At 47.3% G+C, this 19,132-nt stretch overlaps 2 protein-coding genes and 2 long non-coding RNA genes across 12 annotated transcripts in view; 2 read left to right on the top strand and 2 right to left on the bottom strand.

Moving 5' to 3' along the window:
* PRELID3A (PRELI domain containing 3A) overlaps positions 1–1,501 on the top strand; it is a 37,655-nt gene extending 36,154 nt beyond the window's left edge. For all 7 annotated transcript variants that reach the window (XM_032467200.1, XM_032467199.1, XM_032467206.1 and 4 more), the window contains one exon: positions 1,159–1,501. In XM_032467200.1, the coding sequence (XP_032323091.1) occupies positions 1,159–1,269 (111 nt within the window). In that variant the 3' untranslated portion in view covers positions 1,270–1,501. The remainder of the gene's footprint in view (positions 1–1,158) is intronic.
* On the bottom strand, positions 330–10,470 carry LOC116659542. Its single transcript, XR_004314899.1, has 2 exons — positions 10,414–10,470; positions 330–2,988 (listed from the first exon to the last, which is right to left on the bottom strand). It is a non-coding gene; the product is annotated as an uncharacterized LOC116659542 (long non-coding RNA).
* Positions 10,471–11,292: 822 nt separating this feature from the next.
* On the top strand, positions 11,293–14,896 carry LOC116659541. The gene is made up of 2 exons (XR_004314898.1): positions 11,293–12,708; positions 13,457–14,896. It is a non-coding gene; the product is annotated as an uncharacterized LOC116659541 (long non-coding RNA).
* A 291-nt stretch (positions 14,897–15,187) lies between these two features.
* SPIRE1 (spire type actin nucleation factor 1) overlaps positions 15,188–19,132 on the bottom strand; it is a 140,935-nt gene continuing 136,990 nt past the window's right edge. For all 3 annotated transcript variants that reach the window (XM_032467188.1, XM_032467189.1, XM_032467190.1), the window contains one exon: positions 15,188–18,485. In XM_032467188.1, coding sequence (XP_032323079.1) covers positions 18,227–18,485 — 259 coding nt within the window. In that variant the 3' untranslated portion in view covers positions 15,188–18,226. The remainder of the gene's footprint in view (positions 18,486–19,132) is intronic.

Genomic DNA, 19,132 nt, shown 5'->3' with positions numbered 1-19,132 from the left:
ATCTAGGTTTACTAGAAGCCAAGTAAGTTCATATTATGTTTTTCGTCAGTAATGAGCTGGAGATAAACAGGATAGAAGCTTTCAGGTGAACTTTTTAGGGATAATTATGTTTTAGTTTCTCCAGAGATTGGTAGCTTGAAATTTTAGAGTGTTACGAAGTCAGGGCAGACAGCGAGGGTTCACTGTCCAGACCGGCACTGTGATGCTGACTCCCGGGCAAGTCTAAGTCGCCGGCCTTTGTCTTATGGGAGAAAAACTGAAGAGCTTTGGGTTTGTTAGACAAACATCTTGTACCACATTAAAGAAAGAACTTATGCTGTGATAAAATGTATGTTTTTAAAGGTTACTAAATGTGTTTATTAAGTTTGCCACTCAGGAAATGCTGGCGTAACGAACAGTTCACAATTGCACACTTCTTGGTTTTTGCTAGAAAATAAGGTTTTTAACACTTACAAGTTACATACATAAGCAAAGTACTAAAAATAATAAGGGAAGCGTTCACTCTGTAAAGAAAGGTGCATGTTGTTGGTGGGAGGAGGCATGAAGGAACGGAGATATTTTTGTTAAGGGAAAAAAGTAATTTCATCCCAGAGCTGTTTCTTTCCAGACGGGAAAGAAAATAAGGGACAAACGGAGACGGATATAGAAAATGACGGAATGTTTGTGGAAATGGAACGTTGAGAAAAGAGTTTTGTTTGTGGTCAAGACTGGCTAAGATCAGATTGAATTTAATTAAATTTTGTTATCAAAAGTAGGCTAGTGCAAGACTGCAGTTTGGCTTTCTCTGTTAGGAAAACAAAGTTTTCCTGGGATATTGAGCTGCTTTTGGTAACAGATTGTATGCTTCATCAGTTTCTTTCTGTAGCTGACGCTGGGGTGTTTCAAAGGGCCCCTACAGTGTCTCCGAGAAAAACTAACGGGGACTCTCTGGTATGTTACATTACACGAGAAGCACCGGCACGTGAGCGGTGATGAGCACTCTTAGGTTGCACTGTATGGATAAGTGGCCTAGAAATTACATGCAGTTCCTAAAATTTTAGTATGTCCTGGTATTTTTCAGTCAACGCTAGTCATTAAAATGCTGTCACGGCAACTTGGTTAAGTTTCTTTGTGATCAGATCTGTAACCAGACCTTTTTACGTCTTCTGTCATTCACAGTTACTGTTTCACTCTGATGTTTTTGCAAAACTGCTTCATCTTCAAGGTGATTCACAGAAAGGATTTCTTGACAAGCACAGGTTTCTGGTAACTTTCAGATCGTACTGCTGAGCTGGTAAAAAATTAAAGAATTCTAATCGAAACCCTGATGAGCTCACAAAACTGTTTACCAGATGTCTGTCTCCTTATCAAAATGGAAAGAAATGTCTCTAACAAGGCCGTCACAGAGCACCACCACTCGAGACACGCATCGCTGCTGGCGTTGCCGCTAGAAGGACGTGCACAGTGTTCGTGCGACAGTTCAGTACAGGTGATAAAAATGCGCAGCCTGTTTCCCCACGAATCTGCCTCTGAGCTTTACTTCCCCCGTCGTGGGGGACTGGGCGTGTGTGTGTGCATACAGAAGCAGGCCCAGCACTGAGGGACGTGGTGGCCCCGGGGCAGGCAGCAAGCACCGTGTCACTCAGGGACAAATACTTTGATCACCTGTGCTTTCTAGAAAGATGTGCAAGCAAAAGGTGAGGTGTGGGGTCACTCTGGCTTAAACGCGATTTAACTGGAACTTGAGACTAAGCAAAACAGCCTGCTTAGGGCCTACCAGACATGCACTGTGCATCTGCTGTGACCATGCAATAGAACGCATCTTTTTAAAATGAAAGGAGTAACTGTGGTTCAGGCACCTAAGAGGGAGCTGGCTGTCCGCCGTGGCTGTGGTTTCAGACGTGCTCCTGTGTCACTGAATTCCCTGAGCTACATCAGACGCAAGGACACTGCCGGCCGTACGCGGTGCCTGCCAGCAGCCCCAGCCTGAAGGGCTCAAGGTCTCCTGCAACTGTGAAACCGCTCCCTCACGTTAGGGACGGTAATGGCAAGTGAGACCACCTCAAGACGTGGCCGCCCCGCAGGAGGCACTAGATTCTTCAGCCAGAATCACACCAGACAGTACTGTTGCTTCAGGTCTCAGCAAAAAAAAGGAGAGAGATGTAATGGCCAGTAACCCCCGCTGTGTACAAAATACCCCTGGAGAAGCTGAAACCCAAATAAATAGAATAATTTAAAAGGCCACTAGGTTACAGAATATACATAAAGCAGACCCACTTCAAAACTTACCTTTCCTGATTGCTGTCTAGAATAGGAGGACACTTTCAGGGAATACTGTGAGTGCATTTTGACTATTATCCCGTTTTAACTTTATGTATTTATTTTACAATATCATATTTTTAAAATTGAAGTATAGTTGGTGTGTATTACATGTTACAGGTGTACAATGTAGTGATTCATGAATTTTTACACATTACACTCCATTCGTAGTTGCTATAAAATCTGGGCTGCGTTCCCCATGCTGTCATACATCCTTGTGGCTTACTTTATACCTGAGAGTTTGCACCTCTTCCTCCTCCCCTCCATCTTGCCCCTCCCCCTTCCGTCTGCCCACTGGGAACCACTCCTCCCTTCTCTGCATCTGTGAGTCCGTTTCTTTTCTGTAATATTCACTATGTCGTTGTATTTTTTAGATTCCACGTGGATGCCGGTGCCTGCCTATTGTTCAGCTTGTGGGTCGCCCACCCGGGGGTGTGGGGCCTGATTATACCGTGAGCATGCCCCTCCTACCGTCCTGCTGTGGTTCCCTCTTTATGTTTCCAGTTGAAGAAAATCTTTTCTGCTAGGTTCGTCTTTTTCGATGGTTGTCTAGCAGTCAGTTGTGGTTTTGTTGTAGTCGTGAGGAGAGGCGAGCTCGTGGTCCTACCGCTCCACCAGCTTGACTAGAAATCCTCGGTCATTATCCTCACTGTTAACATGATGACTAATGTTCAGCTGTTTGTCCGGGTGCTATGACAAAGCAATCAAACAGGTAATAGGTTCATAATACAAAATACTGAGGCTAAGCTTGAGAGTCAAGATTTCTTTGCAATTAAAGTGAAGGAGAGATTTGGCAGCCAAGATGGTGGAGTAGAAAGACCTTCAGCTCACCCCCTCTCGTGAGCAAAGCAAAGTCACAGCCCTTGCAGGAAAACCATCAATGAAAAAGACTGGAATTCACCAGAAAAGCTCTTCTACACCTAAATACATAAGGGGCCACAAGGAGACAGGTAAGAGGGGCAGACCGTGGTAAGATAAAACCCCACGCCCCTGGGTGGGTGACCCGCACACTGGAGAACAGTCACGTCCCAGAGCTGCTCCCGCGGGAGTGAGAGTGCTGAGCTCCATGTCAGGCTCCCCAGCCCGGGGGTCTGGCACTGGGAAGGTGAGCCCAGGGCGTGTGGCACTGAAGGCCAGTAGGGCTTGACTGCAGGAGCCCAGGTCAGGGGAGACAGAGACTTCATTCTGAAAGGGCCCACACTGGGACCCAGGGCAAAAGCAGTAATTTTGATAGGAGCCTGGGCCAGACATGTGTGCAGGTCTTGGAGTCTCCTGGAGAGGGGTTGGGGGCTCACCCTGGGGATAGACCTATTTGAGAACATTGCTGAGGCTGGTGGCTGACATCTTGGATCATTAGCACCAAGACCAGGCCCCACCCCACGCCCTGGAAGTGCCAATGCAGGGACACTTAAGGCCAAAGAAGTAAGGGGGCAGGAACAGAGCCCCACCTGTCAGCAGACAGGCTGCTTAGATACTAAAGACCTCACGGCCGCCTCTGGACCCTCCCTCAGGCCCAGCCCAGCCCAGCCCACCAGAGCGCCAGGACCCAGCTTCACCCCCTGGGGGACAGGCACTGGGCCTGCCAACCCAGAAGCCTGCACCAACCTCTAGAGGAGTCTGGTCCACTGGGGAGCAGACCTAGAAGCAAGAAAACTCTGATCCTGCAGTGCAGGTCAGACCCTACCCTGGGACCAGCTGGGCCCTGGCCCTGCCCACTAGCAGGTCGGCACAACCTCCAGGACACCCCGGAACTCATACCCAACCACCTGAAACAAGCCCTGGGATGCCTGGGCCCTGCAGCCAAACTCCATGAACCAGCTCTGCTGGCCAGGAATCTGACACTGACCCCCGAATCTGGCTTCACCTGCCGGTGGGTGGGCAACAGCCCACCAGTGAGCCAGCATGAGCCCCGGGACCCATGGGGTGACCAGGCCCTGCTAAACATCAGCCAAGGGCGTCCACACAACATGGGGTCTAGCAACCAACCAGACTAGGGACCGAACACACTAGCAGCCTGTCCCCAGAGGGCAGAGCACTTCTGGGGTACATAGGACACCTCTTACAGAGGCCACTTCTGCAAGGCTGAGAAACATGACTGACCTACCACATACACAAAGATGCAAACTGCAACTTAGACAAAATGAGGCGACAGAAAGACGTTTCAGAGAAAGAGGACAAAGACCACAGACAAACTATGTGAGGTGGAGACAGGCGCTCTACCCAAGAAGGATTTCAGAGTAATGACTATAAAGATGATCAAAAAACCTGGGAGGAGAAAGAATGCACAGATGAGGAGTTTACAAGTTTTAAAGAAAGAATTAGAAAATACAAAGAACAACCAAACAGAAGGGAAGCGCACAAGCAGCAGACCACAAAAGAGGCGGCAGAGTAGAGCGGCGGGAGTCACTGCCACCGAGGAGAAGGAAGAGTGCAGGGAATGGGGACAGTTTAAAGGATGTGTGGGACAACACCACGTGCTCTAATGCTTGCATTACAGGGGCCCCAGCAAGAGGAGAGAGAGAGAGAGAGAAAGGGCCTGAGGAAATATTTGGAGAGATAATAGTAAATAGCTGAAACCTTCCCTAACCCAGGGATAGAAACAGTCACCCAAGTCCAGGTAGCGCACAGAGTCCATCACAGGATCCACTCAAAGAGGAGCACACCAAGACACTGTGATAAAAACTGAAGGCAGAGGACACTAAAAGCAACGAGGAAGGCAACAAGTAACATGCCAGGGAACTCCTGGGATGCTGCCAGCTGCTTTTCCAGCAGAAACTCTGCAGGCCAGAAGGAAGTTGCACCATATAGTTCATGTGATGAAAGGGAAAAACCTGCAACCAAGCCTACTTCGCCCAGCAAGGCTCCTGTTCAGGGCTGATGGTGAAATCAGCAGCTTTACAGCCGAGCAAAAGCTAGAATGTCAGCACCATCACGCCAGCTTTACAACAAATGTTCAGGGACTTCTTTAGGTGAAAAATAAAAGGTCACAACTAGAAACAGGAGAAGGATGGAATGGAAACCTCACTGGTGAGGCAAACATGAAGGTAAGGAATCACGCGCACAGCACTGGTACGGAAGTTAAAAGATGCGAGTGCTAACACCATCCGTGTCCACGGGAAGCAGGTAAGGGACACAAAACAATTCGATGTAAAATCTGGTATCAAAAACAGATGTGATGCAGTAACGTGGATGGACCTGGAGACTGTCGTTCTAATAAGTAAGCCAGACAGAGAAAGAAAACCACCACATGATACCATTCATATGTGGAATCTAAAAATGAGCTTACTTGCAAAACAGAAACAGACTCACAGACATAGCAAACAAACTTACGGCTACCAGGGAGGGAAGGGGTTGGTAAGGGATAAATTGGGAGTTTGGGATTTGCAGATACTAAGTACTGTATAGAAAATCGACAGACAGCAAGTTTCCACTGTAGAGCACAGGGAACTATAGTCAACATCTTGTAACTTACAATGAAAACGAATACACGTATGCACATGTATGACTGAGACATGATGCTGTGCACTAGAGACTGACACAGCGGTGTAAGCCAGCTGTGCTTCAGCTAAAAAAGAAACTGAGAAGAGTACAAATGCAGGGTGTCCAGCATGCATTTGAAATTAAGAGATTAGCAACTTAAAACAATCACATACAGAGAGACTGCCATACAAAAAAACACATGGTAACCACAAAGCAAAAGTCAGTAATAGATAAACACAAAGACAGAAAAAGGAATCCAGATATCGCACTGGTGACAGCCATCAGGTCACAGGAGCAGAGAATGAAGAAGAAAGGGAGAACGAAAACCTACAAATGCAAATCTAGAACAATCGACAAAACGGCACTAACACACCCACCAACAATTACCTTAAGTGTGAACGGACTAAATGCTCCAACTGGAAGACACATTGGCTAAAGGGACACTAAAAAAAAAAAAAAAAAAAAAAGACCCATAGGAGACTCACTTCCAATCTAGAGCCATGCAGACTGAATGAGGGGGGGTTGCAAAAAGGTATTCCATGAAAATGGAAATCAGAAGGCCAGAGCAGCAACAGTCAGACAAAATAGGCTTTAAAATAGAGACTGTTACAGGAGATGAAGAAGGACACTACACAGTGATCAAGGGATCAGCCCAAGAAGCAGCTCTCCCAACACAGTAGCACCTCAACACACAAGGCACACGTTACGGACGTAAAGGGAGAAACTGGCCGTAACAGGGTAACAGTGGGGACCTTAACACCCCACTTACAGCAGTGGACAGATCATCCAGACAGAAAATCAGTAAGGAAATGGGGGGGGGATAGACAGGGAGTTCAAAATTTGTAGATACTGACAGGCATGTGCAGAATAGATAAACAAGATTATACTGCGTAGCACAGGGAAATATATACAAGATCTTGTGGCAGCTCACAGTGAAAAAGAATGCAACAGTGAATATAAGTATGCTCATGTATAACTGAAAAATTGTGCTCTACACTGGAATTTGACACAACATTGTAAACTGACTATAACTCAATAAAAAAAAAGTTTAAAAAATAAGGAAACACAGGTCTTAAATAACACATTAGGCCAAATGGCTTTGATTGGTATTTACAGCACATTCTACCTGAAAGCAGCAGAATACACATTCTTTTCAAGCGCACACAGAACACTGTCCAAGGCAGATCGCATGCGGGGCCGTGCAGCAAGCATCAGTACATTTAGCAGAAGTGAAGTCACGCCGAGCATCTTTTCTGACCACAACTCCGAGAGACTAGAAATCAGCTACGAGAAGAAAACTGGAAGAAACAAAAAGACACGGAAACTGGACAACACGCCGCTGAGCAGCCGGTGGACCACTGAAGACGTCCAAGAGGAGACGTAACCGTGCCCAGGGGCAGTGAAAATGAGAACAGGACGATCCAAACCCCTGGGACACAACAAGGTAGGAGACAAGGGCAACCTCAAGCACAGAGCCCAGCCTCACAGCTAAAGGAGCCAGGACAGAGGACAAAACCTGGAAAGGGAAGAAGGGAAGACACACAGATCAAAGCAAAAACAAATGAAGGAAAAGGTCAGTGAAACTAAAAGCTGGTTCTTTGAGCAAATAAACAAAACTGATAAACCTTTGACCACACTCACCAAAGAAACTAAAGTCCAGGTCCAGATGGCTTCACAGGTCAACTCTACCAAACGTGCAGAGAAGAGTTATCACCTGTCCTCCTGAAACCATTCCAAAAACCTGCGGAGGAAGGAGCACTTCCAAACTCACTCTGTGAGGCCACCGTCACCCCGATACCAAAACCAGACAAAGATATCACAAAAAAAGAACATTACAGGCCAGTATCACGAGCACAGATGCAAAAATCCTGAACAAAAATACTAGCAAACTGACTCCAACAGTACATTAAAAGGATCATGCACCATGGTGAAGTGGGATTTTTCCCAGGGACGCACGGGTTTTTCAGTATCTGCTAATCAGTGTGTGATACATCGCATTAACAAACTGAAGAATAAAAACCACATGATCATCTCAATAGAATCAGAAAAAGCTTTTGATAAAATTCAATATTCATTTATGATAAAAAAAAAAAACTCTTCAGAAAGTGGGCCTAGAGGGACTATAACTTTACCTAAGAAAGGCCTTTTATGACAAACCCACAGCTAACATCCTCCTCAGTGGTGAAAACCTAAAAGCACTTCCTCTAAGATCCCGAACGAGACGAGAATACCCACTCTGACCACTTCCCAAACTATATTAAATCAGTCAGAGAAGAAGAATAAAGGAATCCAAACTGTACAAGAATCAGTAAAACTGCTAGCAAAGGACATGACACGATACAGAGAAGACCCTACAGACATCACCAGGCAACCACTAGAGCTCTGAAATCAATGAAGTAAAGGTGCAGGATACAAAATTAATACACAGAAATCTGTTGCATTTCTATACACTAACAATGAAATATCAAAAGAGAGAGAAGGTTAACAGTCCCCTTTACCATCACATCAAAAAGAATAAGACACCTAGGAATAAACCTACCTAAGGAAGCAAAAAGACCTGCACTCCAAAACCTGTAATACACAAGTGAAAGAAGTCGGAGGAGACACGAACAGATGGAAAGACTCACCATGTTCTTAGATTGGAAGAATCAATACTGGTTTAAAAAAAAAAAAAAAGGACCAACATATTACAGAGGCAATTTCAGATTCAGTGCAACCCCTATCAAAATACCAATGGCCTTTTTCACAGAAGGAGAACAGAAGCTTTTCAAATTTGTACAGAAACAAATTTTCAAATACCCAAAACAATCTTGAGGAAGAAGAAGGGAGCTGGAGGAATCATGTTCCCCGAACTAACTCAGACCACACCACAAAGCTACAGCAATCACAACAGTCTGGCGCTGGCACAACAACAGACACACAGATCAACAGATAGAAAGTCCAGAAATAAACCCAGGCACTTATGGTCGATTAATCTATGACAAAGGAGGCAAAAATACACAAGAGAGAAAAGAGAGTCTCTTCAACAAGTGGACCTGGGAAGACTGGGCAGCTACCTGTGAAAGGATGAAATTAGAACACTCTCTGACGCCGCACACAAACATAACTGAGAAGGGATTAGAGACCGAAGTGTGAGCCAGACACCATGAGCCTCCCAGGAGAGGAGGGGCTCAAGTGGTGGAACAGGAGGGGGCAGAGCTCACCCCTCCCACGAATAACATCAAAAATGTACGTCTGTGGACTAGTCCTCTACACGTGGACTCATTCTCGCAGAATGACTACTGAACAACAGCAGAAGATCTTACACAAGCGGAGCTACAAGAAGTCTCCTCACACTTGGATAGGAAGAAACAACCACCACCGGGATGGGAGCTGTGCCCGGGGGCAGCAGTGAAAGAAGAAAAGTGCCCCCACCCTGGGAAGCCCCTTCACCCGCGGGGAGATCAGCCAGACAGAAGGGGAGGCAGAGCAGAGAGAAGCTGTCAAGGGTCTGCGCGGCCCCAGCCCCAGACAGGAGCCTGTGGGCCTGCGCCGAGACCGGCTGCTGAAGCTCGGGTTCAGAGGACAGGCCCAGGGAGGGGACTGGGGCTGCCTGCGTGGGACAGCCTCAGGGGTATGGGAAGAACCTGGGGTGTGTGCAGTGAGGCTGGGTCTGCCATAAAAAGCCCCACTGGGAACACACTCTCCTGAAGGGGGGGGCGGGGCGAACCACACAACAAACAACCCAATTAAAAAGAATGGGCTGAAGACCTAAGATAGCGTGATGCAGTGGGATCTAAAACTGAGACAGATGAACTTACAAAACAGAAACAGACTCACAAACACGGAAAACAGACTTACGGTTACCAAAAGGGACGGGGGGAGAGGGATAAATAAGGAGTCTGGATTAGCAGACGGAAACTACTATATACAGAATAAACCAGGACCTATTGTAGAGCACAGGAACTATACTCAACAGCCTGTAGTAACCTGTAATCAAAAAGGATATTAAAGGATATACAGACAAAATTGGAGAGATACACATATCACTGAACGACTATGCTGTACACCAGAAACTAATACAACATTGTAAATCAACTACACTCCAATAATTTAAAAAAAAAAAAAAACTCCTAGAGGAAAACATAAGCAGAACACTCTTACATAAACTGCAGTATATCTGGGGGGTCCATCTCCTAGAGTAATGGAAATAAAAGCAAAAATGAACAAATGGCACCTAATTAACCTTAAGCTTTTGCACAGCAAAGGAATCCATAAACAAAACGAAAATATTTGCAAACGGTGCTGCCAACATAGAATTGATTTCAAAAATATACAAACAGCTAACACAGCTTAATATAAAAAAAAAAATCAAAAAATGGGGAGAAAACCTAAATAGGTATTTTTCCACAGAAGACATACAGATGGCCAACAGGCACATTAAAAGAGGCTCAACACTGCTAATTACTAGAGAAATGCAAATCAAAACTACAAAGTGGTATCACCTCACGCCAGTCAGAATGGCCGTCAAAAAGTCCACAAACGATAAATGCTGGAGAGGATGTGGAGAAAAGGGAGCCCTCCCACACTATTGGTGAGAATGTCATTTGGTGAAGCCATTATGGAGGTTCCTTAAAAAACTAAAAATAGACTTACCCTATGATGCAGCAGTCCCACTCCTGGGCATGTATCTGTAGAAAACTCCAATTTGAAAATATACATGCACCCCAATGTTCATAGCAGCACTGTTTACAGTAGCCAAGACATGGAAGCAATCTAAACATCCATGGACAGATGACTGGATAAAGAAGCTGTGGTATATTTATACAATGGAATACTACTCAGCCCTAAAAAAGAATAAAATAATGCCATTTGCAGCAACATAGATGGACCTGGAGATTGTCTTGTTAAGTGTAGTAAGTCAGACAAATATGTTGTCACTTATATGTGGAATCTAAAAGAAATGATACAAATGGACTTATTTGCAAAATAGACTTACAGACAGAAAACAAACTTATGGTTACCCAAGGGGAAAGTAGGGGGAAGGGGATAAATTAGGCATTTGGGATTAATATATACACACTACAATGTATAAAATAAACAAGGACCTACTTTATAGCACAGGGAACTCGAAGTCTTGTAATAACCTATAATGGAACAATTTTGAAAAAGAATAAATATATATGTATAACTGGGAATTAATACAACATTGTAAATTAATTACACTTCGACTTAAAACAATGGGCAAAAAAAAAACAACAACAGTATCGCTGATTTTGAAAACAAGCCATGGTTAACAAAGGGGAGAGGTGAGGGGAGGGATAAATTAGGAATGTGTGATTAAAAATACACACTACTGTAGATAAAACAGATTAAAAAGGGCCTACTATGTAGCACAATGAGCTATGTTTGATGTCTTGTAATAATCTATAATGGAAAAGAATCGGAAAAAAATGTGTGTGTGTATATATATATATATATATATGAATCACTTTGCTGTACACCTGAAACATTGTGAGTCAACCATAGTTCACTGAAAAATAAGAAACTCAATGACCTTCTCTCCTCTGATCCTGAAACTCTGGCTTTGCCCCCATCCAGTGGGAAGCAGTCAGAGCAGCCTTCACCCCGGCTCCCCTCAGGACTGAGGACTGTCGAAGAAAAGGGACTTAAACCACGCAGGACCCTGCGGGGCTTTCCTGGGAATGGAGCCCCCGTGTTCCTCGGCTCTTGTTTGTAGAAAAGTGTTAGCCTCCTAGGCTTTTTCCCCAAGTTCCAATGAGCAAATTAGAGAAGGAAGAAATGCAAAAACAGAGGAAAGTAGTAATAGTTTAGCCATGTAACAAAATCAGGGCCCTGGTTCCACTTCAGGGCTGTGGAGCGCACGCACCCCGAGCCACATCCCCAAGTCGTTTTGCAGGTGCTGAAACCCCCGCCGGGCGGAGACGCTGGCTGCACGCGGACCCCCGAGTGTCTGGAGCCAGCAGGTGGATGACGCTGACTCCCGCTGCCCTCACCACGCCATCAGCAGAAGGAGGTCCACTGGCTGGTCAGCCCCTGCAGCCCCTTCCCCACCCCTGCTGTTAAAACCCGTGCCCGAAAGCCACCGGGAGTTTCAGGCTTTTGATCGTGAGCTGCCCATTCTCCTTGCCTGGCGCCAGGCCGGACGCCTTGCCGTAAATGCTGGGCTTGCCTTCACCGCAACCGGCGGCCAGCAGACTGACTACTGTGCGTCAGGGGAACGAAGCCCGGCGTGGTCTGCCGACGTGCGCAGTAACTGGCAGCCACCGTTGGCTACTGAAAACCAGCAAAATAGCTGCATGTTCTGGCAGCGACACAGCACAAAATGACTCACGCACGTAGCTTACCTTTACCTCTCCCCTTACTCTCTTCTGGGCCAAACTGTTTCAATACAACAAATTTAAATAGTTCAGAATTTTAAGTTTCAGCCCAGTTGGCACGTAGGTTTCCATCAAAACGTTCTGGTGACTAGCGAGCGTCAAGCGCCCCACCTAAGACGCGCAAGCGGTGAAACGTGTAGCACACGAGCTCCCGGCTGCGGGGGGCGCGCCGGCGGTTTCGCGGCAGCTTGCCGCAGGCCGCCAGCCTGCAGGTGGGCGAAGCGGCGCCCGGGGGGGCAGAGCTGCGCGCGGCGGCTCCACCCCGCGGCTCTGCAGGTGGACGCCGCCTGGAGACGGCCGTTCACAAGGGCGGCGGCAGGGTCTGCGTGGGCTGCTGGCACCGCCGCCTTAGGGCTGCACGGCTCGCTGGCTTGCAGGAGCAGCACAGGCTGTGCGCGGCGGCACTTCCGGGTTAACGAGCACAGACCGCGCACCACGCCAGTTCGTTCTGAAGACATCGTGATGGTTCCACCTGTGTACTGCTCACGGATTTCCATACTGAAGCTGCTCATTCATCAATTCGCCCCGCAAGTACCTACTGAGCACCAGCGTAAGTGCAGTGGAGGCGGAGCAGCAGCTCCGCAGACTCGGGAATGGCGGGCTGTTTACCGCGGCCACTCGGAAGGGGAGGTTCATTCTGTGGAGCCGCACGAGGCAGAACCGGGGAGAAAGCGATGGGAGGGGGTCAAACGAGGGCTGAACTTCCCAACTGCTGGCTCTGCTCAGTGATGGAACTCGGCAGAGAGTAAGAGCTGCCTGCTCCGGAGGTGTTTAGCCAGGGCTGAGAGCCTGCCGTTGGCCGGAAGGCGGACTGCACGTCTCCTTGGGTCACTTTGAGCTCCTAGAGCCAACAGGAGAGATCAGACTTGGCGGGGAGGGGCTCAGAGGGATGGGGTCTCCAGGACAGAGAGGGCAAGAGACAAGCTCCTTGGCCGGGGGCCCCGTTACTACACAGGGGAGGTCTATATATGGGACCCCCATGACGGTGTAATTACTTCTCTGACTGAGCTGAAGGCAGTGTCGTCTGTACTTCTGCTTCCACTTAATGCATTTAAAACTGTTATGTGACGTCGCCGCCAGCTCCTTGCTTCTCTCCACACCTCCCAGAGGAGCCCACGGCACGCCGTGGGGCAGACGCACCGAGGCACAGGGCTGAGAGGTGAACCGCCAGTCACACTAAATGGCTGGTGCAAAGGGGCTGGTTTGGTTTTTGCTCTTTGTGTTTTCTTTTAAATTTTGGGAGATGGACTAGGTTTCCACAGCAATTAGTAAAACTGAACTTGCCTTTGCCTCCCCAGGTCTCAAATAAATGCAGCATATTTCGCACTGTTTCTTGCATGCACATAATATACATAATCGGGTTTGCCATCAGCAGAGATACTGTCTAATAGTGACTCACCAGTCATTTCACACTTCTCCTCAGTCGAAGGGCTGGCTCGACGCGCAAAGGTGTTTCCTCCGTCTCTCACTGCAGCCGGCTCAGGCTCTCCCTCGGTCACTGCTGAGTGTCTGCAGGCCTGGTGGCTGGATCCAGTGTGCCGTCCCTCTCTCCTGATTACAGGTGACCTTGGGACCACCTCGTCCAACACCCTTGCTCTAAAATGGGAGAAACTGACATCCACTTGCTCTGACAGCAGTCCTGGTAGAGGAGCCAGCGGCCGGCCCCCAGGGTTGTGTCCAACATCCAGGCCACCCCTCAGTTTTTAAGTCCCAAGGACATAAGTGAACTTCTCGATGGCCCAGTTTTCAAGAGCCCACTGTTAAAGAACTGTGTCCTGTCAGGCCTGAAGCCTTCAGTAATATGGAAGGGGCCCAGGTTTTGCCACCAGCATCAAAGTCCAAGAGCAGAAACAAAGCTGCAGGATGCTTTACACAGTAAAGTTGAATCTAAATACATCACACACTTTAACGGACAAGCCAGAACAGCACTGGGAATTCAGTCTGCCAGTGACTGCACCTGAGCATTCAATCAGTGCAAGCGGCGTTTTATATTAAGTAGGTTCTTAGCTCTAACATTTTTTTTGGATGGGCAAAGGGAGCTGTCTCTAGACATGGGTGTTAGGCTGCCACGTGGGGAGGAGCATTCCAGTGAGTCTGCGTGCACACGTGTGTGCATGCACACACACACTCTGCAGAGAGAACTGGAGCCGTGAAACACGTCGTGTGTGCAACTGAGCCCTTTCCTGCAAGTTTTCCCTGTGAAACCCTAGACTCTGACGACGCGTACTAGGACAGCTTTTCCTCAACAGGAGCTGGCAAAGAAAAAGACAGATACAGTTAAGTTAGGGCTACCCAGAGCTCTCCCCTTCCTGGTATCTAGCTTCCGAGCCTGGAATCCAGGAGGCAGGGGCAAGGGCTCTGACCTGGACACAGAAAGCTGGTGAACGTTTGGATTATGAGCTGATCTCTCATAACACACACTCACAGAGAAACTTCAGCAGAAGAAGATCCTAGAATATATTTAGCAAATAAGGAAATAGGTCGTGTTAATGAATTCATAACAAACTCAGTGTCATGTAATGTGTAAGAACTGTGAAGGGCCAGACGCTCTCCATTTAGTCAACGTAAAAACGTAAGAACTTTCCTAAACTCATGCTGGGCTTACTCGTCCTCATTTTTTCTCAAGGCTTTGAGAGCGGTAACAAGAAGTTTTCTTTCATGGGACATTTCAAGAATATATCCTTTGAGGAATTCTATTCAGAAAAAAGGGAATAAAAGCTTTATCTGTCTACATGTAATCTGTCTCCAAAGATGTGACTTCCTCCACGAGAAACTTACACCCTGTTCACAGATGTTGGCTCCCACCCGGCTGAGGTGAGGTGAGCCAGGCCGCGCGGTGACAGCAGTTACGGTGGTGGCTTCACTTTTGTCTGTGCTCCCAGTGTGGTCCCTGCTGACTGCACTTCCCAAACGGACCGAAAACAGCAGATGTTACATAAATGTACCTTGTCTTCCCCATCCAGGTGGTTTCTAAGGCTAGTCACCAAAAGGCAGCATCATTTTACAGCAGGAACTCCACACAGAAGGAATGATGGAAAGTCATTTATTTTCCCCCCGGTTTTAAAATAAAAGACTCTAATGGAGAAGGTCTAGAACGGTTACGTCATGCTGGAGGCCAGCAACACCTTGCCTTTCGTACACACAGGAAACCAGGTCAGAGTACACACATTCCCCACAAACAGGCCCTCAACAGTTCTCCTGTGCAAAGCTGTCTGCTACCTTGCTTCAACAAATAGCAACACCATTGAAACTTGTCAGGCTTCCTCTGTGACACCTGAACTCCAGTCCTACATTTATTAACACAGTTAGAAAAATAAAAGCCTTAAAAACTTCATGGTATGAGTTCACGGTGCAAATCACATGGTATGAGCTTGCAAGTTTATGGGATTTCATGAAACGTAAGATCATTTAAAAACTCCTACATAACAACTTTCTGGTTTAATTTCAAAGGCTTAATTAAGACTTGAAATCTAATAAAACTGCTAAGTTGATGTAAAACATCAGTTACTTGATTTAAACTTTACTTGCCTTGGGAGAGTTAATTCTCACTGTCCACTGAATGAATGAATGCCTTTCAAATATTAATAAATATATTACAGTATTTACAAACATTCTCATCTGTTCTGACACTGATAGAAAGTTAAGCTGTGAGAAAGGAAACAGGGATCTCCTGGCAGGGTGAGTCCGTGAGGTACAGGCTGAGAGGGAGTGAGGGTGGGAGGGCAGGGTGCGCGCAGGAGGGACTTCAGGGTGCGCCGGGCTCCCACCGAGACCAGCCAGCCAACGACATTTTCGTTGCTGTCAGACCAGAAGTACATGCGGACACCAGGACAAAGGAACGCTGCGAAGGTATCACCGCACGAGGCTGAGGACTGTAAGCACGCTCCACAAGCTGCCATCGACAACCCTCTGGGAAGTGCCTTATCTGGCTGCGGGGCTGGGGACATGCCACCAAGAAGGGAGGGCCCAGAGCAGGGATTTGTTTTGGCAGCGGAAAGTGATGCTGACCTGCTGTCCACAACAGCAGCTGTGTTCTGTGCCCTTTTCTCCTCCATTTTCTGCAGACTGTCCCAAGGAGACCTACCACCCACTCAAACTCCCCAGCGCACTTGGCAAACCCGTCAGCGCTGCTGAAAGGATTCACCTTCCAGGGCTCTGGTGAGAGGTGCTCCTGGCACTCAACTGGCTACCCTACATCACAGACCCGAGGAAGGGGTGGCGAAGACTGTTTGCCTCGTGAATGTGGACCGGATTCTCACTCAGGAGTTTAGTTGCTTGTGTTTTAACAACAACTGTAAGCTAGTCATTATTTTAAAAGGCCCGCTTTCTGGGCCAGGTCTGTGCACGTGTGCACACACCAGCTCCTTTCCCTCGCTCCCCTCCTGGCAGCTGGTTCAGAGGCTCAGCCGGGGCCTTCGAAGCGTGTGGCTCCTGCCAAACCACCTGGGGCCTAGGGTTCAAATCGTCCCTCTCAAAATTTTATAAATGAGAGTCACTCAGTGTAATGTTTAAAGCTCTCAAAGAAGAGTCTCGAAAACAATGCAAACATCTCCATAATCGGTAAGGGCTCCCTGCGGCCCACTTCCATGTGCGAATACAAACTGTTAACGTGGAGTACTTCAGTCAGTTGGTAAAGTTTATTTTATCAGTATGAGTAATTTTAAGCCAGTTACTGATTTATAAATCTCAATCACTACAACCACTACCAGAGCAGTTTTGAGGTATTACTGTGAATTTACTGCAGAAACGTCACTATGTCTCGGTGTGGCATGAAGAAGGGCCGCCGTCCTGCGGCCACAGATGTGCCCGGGGATTTAGGACATCGCCGTGCGCGGGCATGAGCTGGCCGTCCCAGCATGAGTGGCAGCTGGACTGGCTGCTCACTGCCAAGCACATGAAGTGATACAAGACCGCCCACGCAACGGGCCAAGGGAACCGGGAAGTTACAGGTGACGACGCTGCCCTCCAAACTACCCGCATCAAACCCCACCCTACTCATTCAAGTTGCTTTCAAGGGAAACGTGTGCAAAAAGCATCCAAAAAGCCTATCACATGCAGGTTAATTTTCTTGTAATTTTAAAAGAACTAGACAATAGTTTTTCTTTTAAAATTCATTTATAAAAATAAATAAATTTCAGCTTGAGACCTTAGGTACCAAATTGTGGCTTAAGTTAGTTGTGATGGCGAGACTATAAAGTTATGAAAACCGTGCTTGGAAACACGGGAGCTCTGGCTCACTCCCCGCGGTGGGCAGCCTTTTCCACAGTCAGCCGAAAAACTCAGCTTCTGGACAAACTTTTAGCCTCCCTTTACCCCAAAACTCCACAAAACTTTAATTCTTCGTCCTCCATTATAAAACTACTAGTAACCATAATACATTCAAGGTAAGCAACAAAAACACCTCAGGAGACACTGCTCGGCTGCACTGGGGCAAACAAGGCCATGCGGAGGTGGTGGTCACCCACCGGGGGGCAGCTCGGTCAGGTGTCTGTACTGGTGTGCAGGCGTAAGGTCCCCCCATGGTCTTTATCTCAGAGCAATAATAATTTAACATCAGTTTGAGGGCATGCACAAACCCTTGCAGGTTTTGCGCTGTGAGCAACAGCTGCCGGGCCCAGCCTCCGGGGCCCAGATCACTGTGTACACGAGGTGGGAACACTGTAGGGTGGAAATGCCACTGTGACTTACTGCTCAGAGCTGTGCTGACGTCGACGCCTGTGTTAGACTGGTATCTCACACAAGAAGCTTTCTGCCTCAGTCAGAAAATTATCTGAGGAACAGTAAAGAACTGAACAAAGGAAAAAGTTTCGACCTCCAAACCAACACGCACACAAAGGCAAGTTTCAAACTACTGTCCTCCCCCAGCGCAGACGAGCAAACGGCTGGCCTGCCGCATGTCCTCAGTATGAACACAGCGTTCAGTCTGCGGAACGGTGTCCTGCAGCAAAGACCTGACCTAGGCAAACTCAAGCCCACTAACTAAGACCGCGGCAAGCAGAGACAGCCAGCTCAGCGTCCTCCCGCGCGCACCTCGCCTCTGAACACACAGCCACCGAATGGCGCGTGGCTCAGATCTCACTGATGGTCCTCTCGGACGGGCAGTACTCCGAGGCGCCTGCTGAGGACAGATAGAAAGACTGGGTTTTCCTTTTCAATCGGGCTCTTTTGTTGGCCAACACCAGGCTGTGCCGGCTGGAGCTGATGATCTCTGAAATGAACTTTCTGCAGTCCACACACACCTCCATAGCGCTCCAGTCCTCTGTGAGCTCTTTGGGAAACTGTAGTTCTTCATCTGATTTGTCTACAGACTTAGATTTTGAGGACAATCTGGAAAAAAAAAACCCAAACATTTCAAACATCTAGTATTGTTTACTTATAGTTCTACTGTAATACTAAGAAAATACGAGCAGAAAAAGTAAACTTGTTGCCAAATCATTATGGAATGAGCCAGTGATTTAGTCATGTCATGCTCCTCTAAAGAGGAAGCTATAATTGGCAACAATGTTTAAAATAGTTTTAAAAAACCAAGAAGCATGTTTTATTAAGAAATAATACTACTAAAAACTTAGCACCCATCTAGAATTTTTGGAAATCAGATGCTCATTCACCTGATTACTATGCACATAGAGATCCTGAACGCTAACGGCTGAAATGAAGTAAAGTGCGTGCTGCCGGCAGCCTGCTGATGACGCAGGCAGACCTTCGCGTTCTTCCTCCACGGCGCTGTGTCATGGCTACTGAACACGGCTGTAGACGGCAGGTCAGACTACAGGAACCTGAAGTAAGTTTATCCTGATCCTATGACACACCTGGGAAAATTGTCTTTGGACCAGCTTTCTTGTCATTTTTGTATTTATCAAAGCCACCCCTTCACAATGATTCTCTGTATCTGGGTGACTGGCTATTTGGATTCCCCAGAGCTGGAGTTAACTAGACCAACATCACAGCAAGTGTTTCTGGTCACTTTTGGAAAC

Source organism: Camelus ferus, chromosome 24, assembly GCF_009834535.1.
Source record: "Camelus ferus isolate YT-003-E chromosome 24, BCGSAC_Cfer_1.0, whole genome shotgun sequence".
Classification (NCBI taxonomy): domain Eukaryota; kingdom Metazoa; phylum Chordata; class Mammalia; order Artiodactyla; family Camelidae; genus Camelus; species Camelus ferus.
Note: the sequence above shows the minus strand (reverse complement) of the source record. Positions and strands in the feature narration are given on the sequence as shown.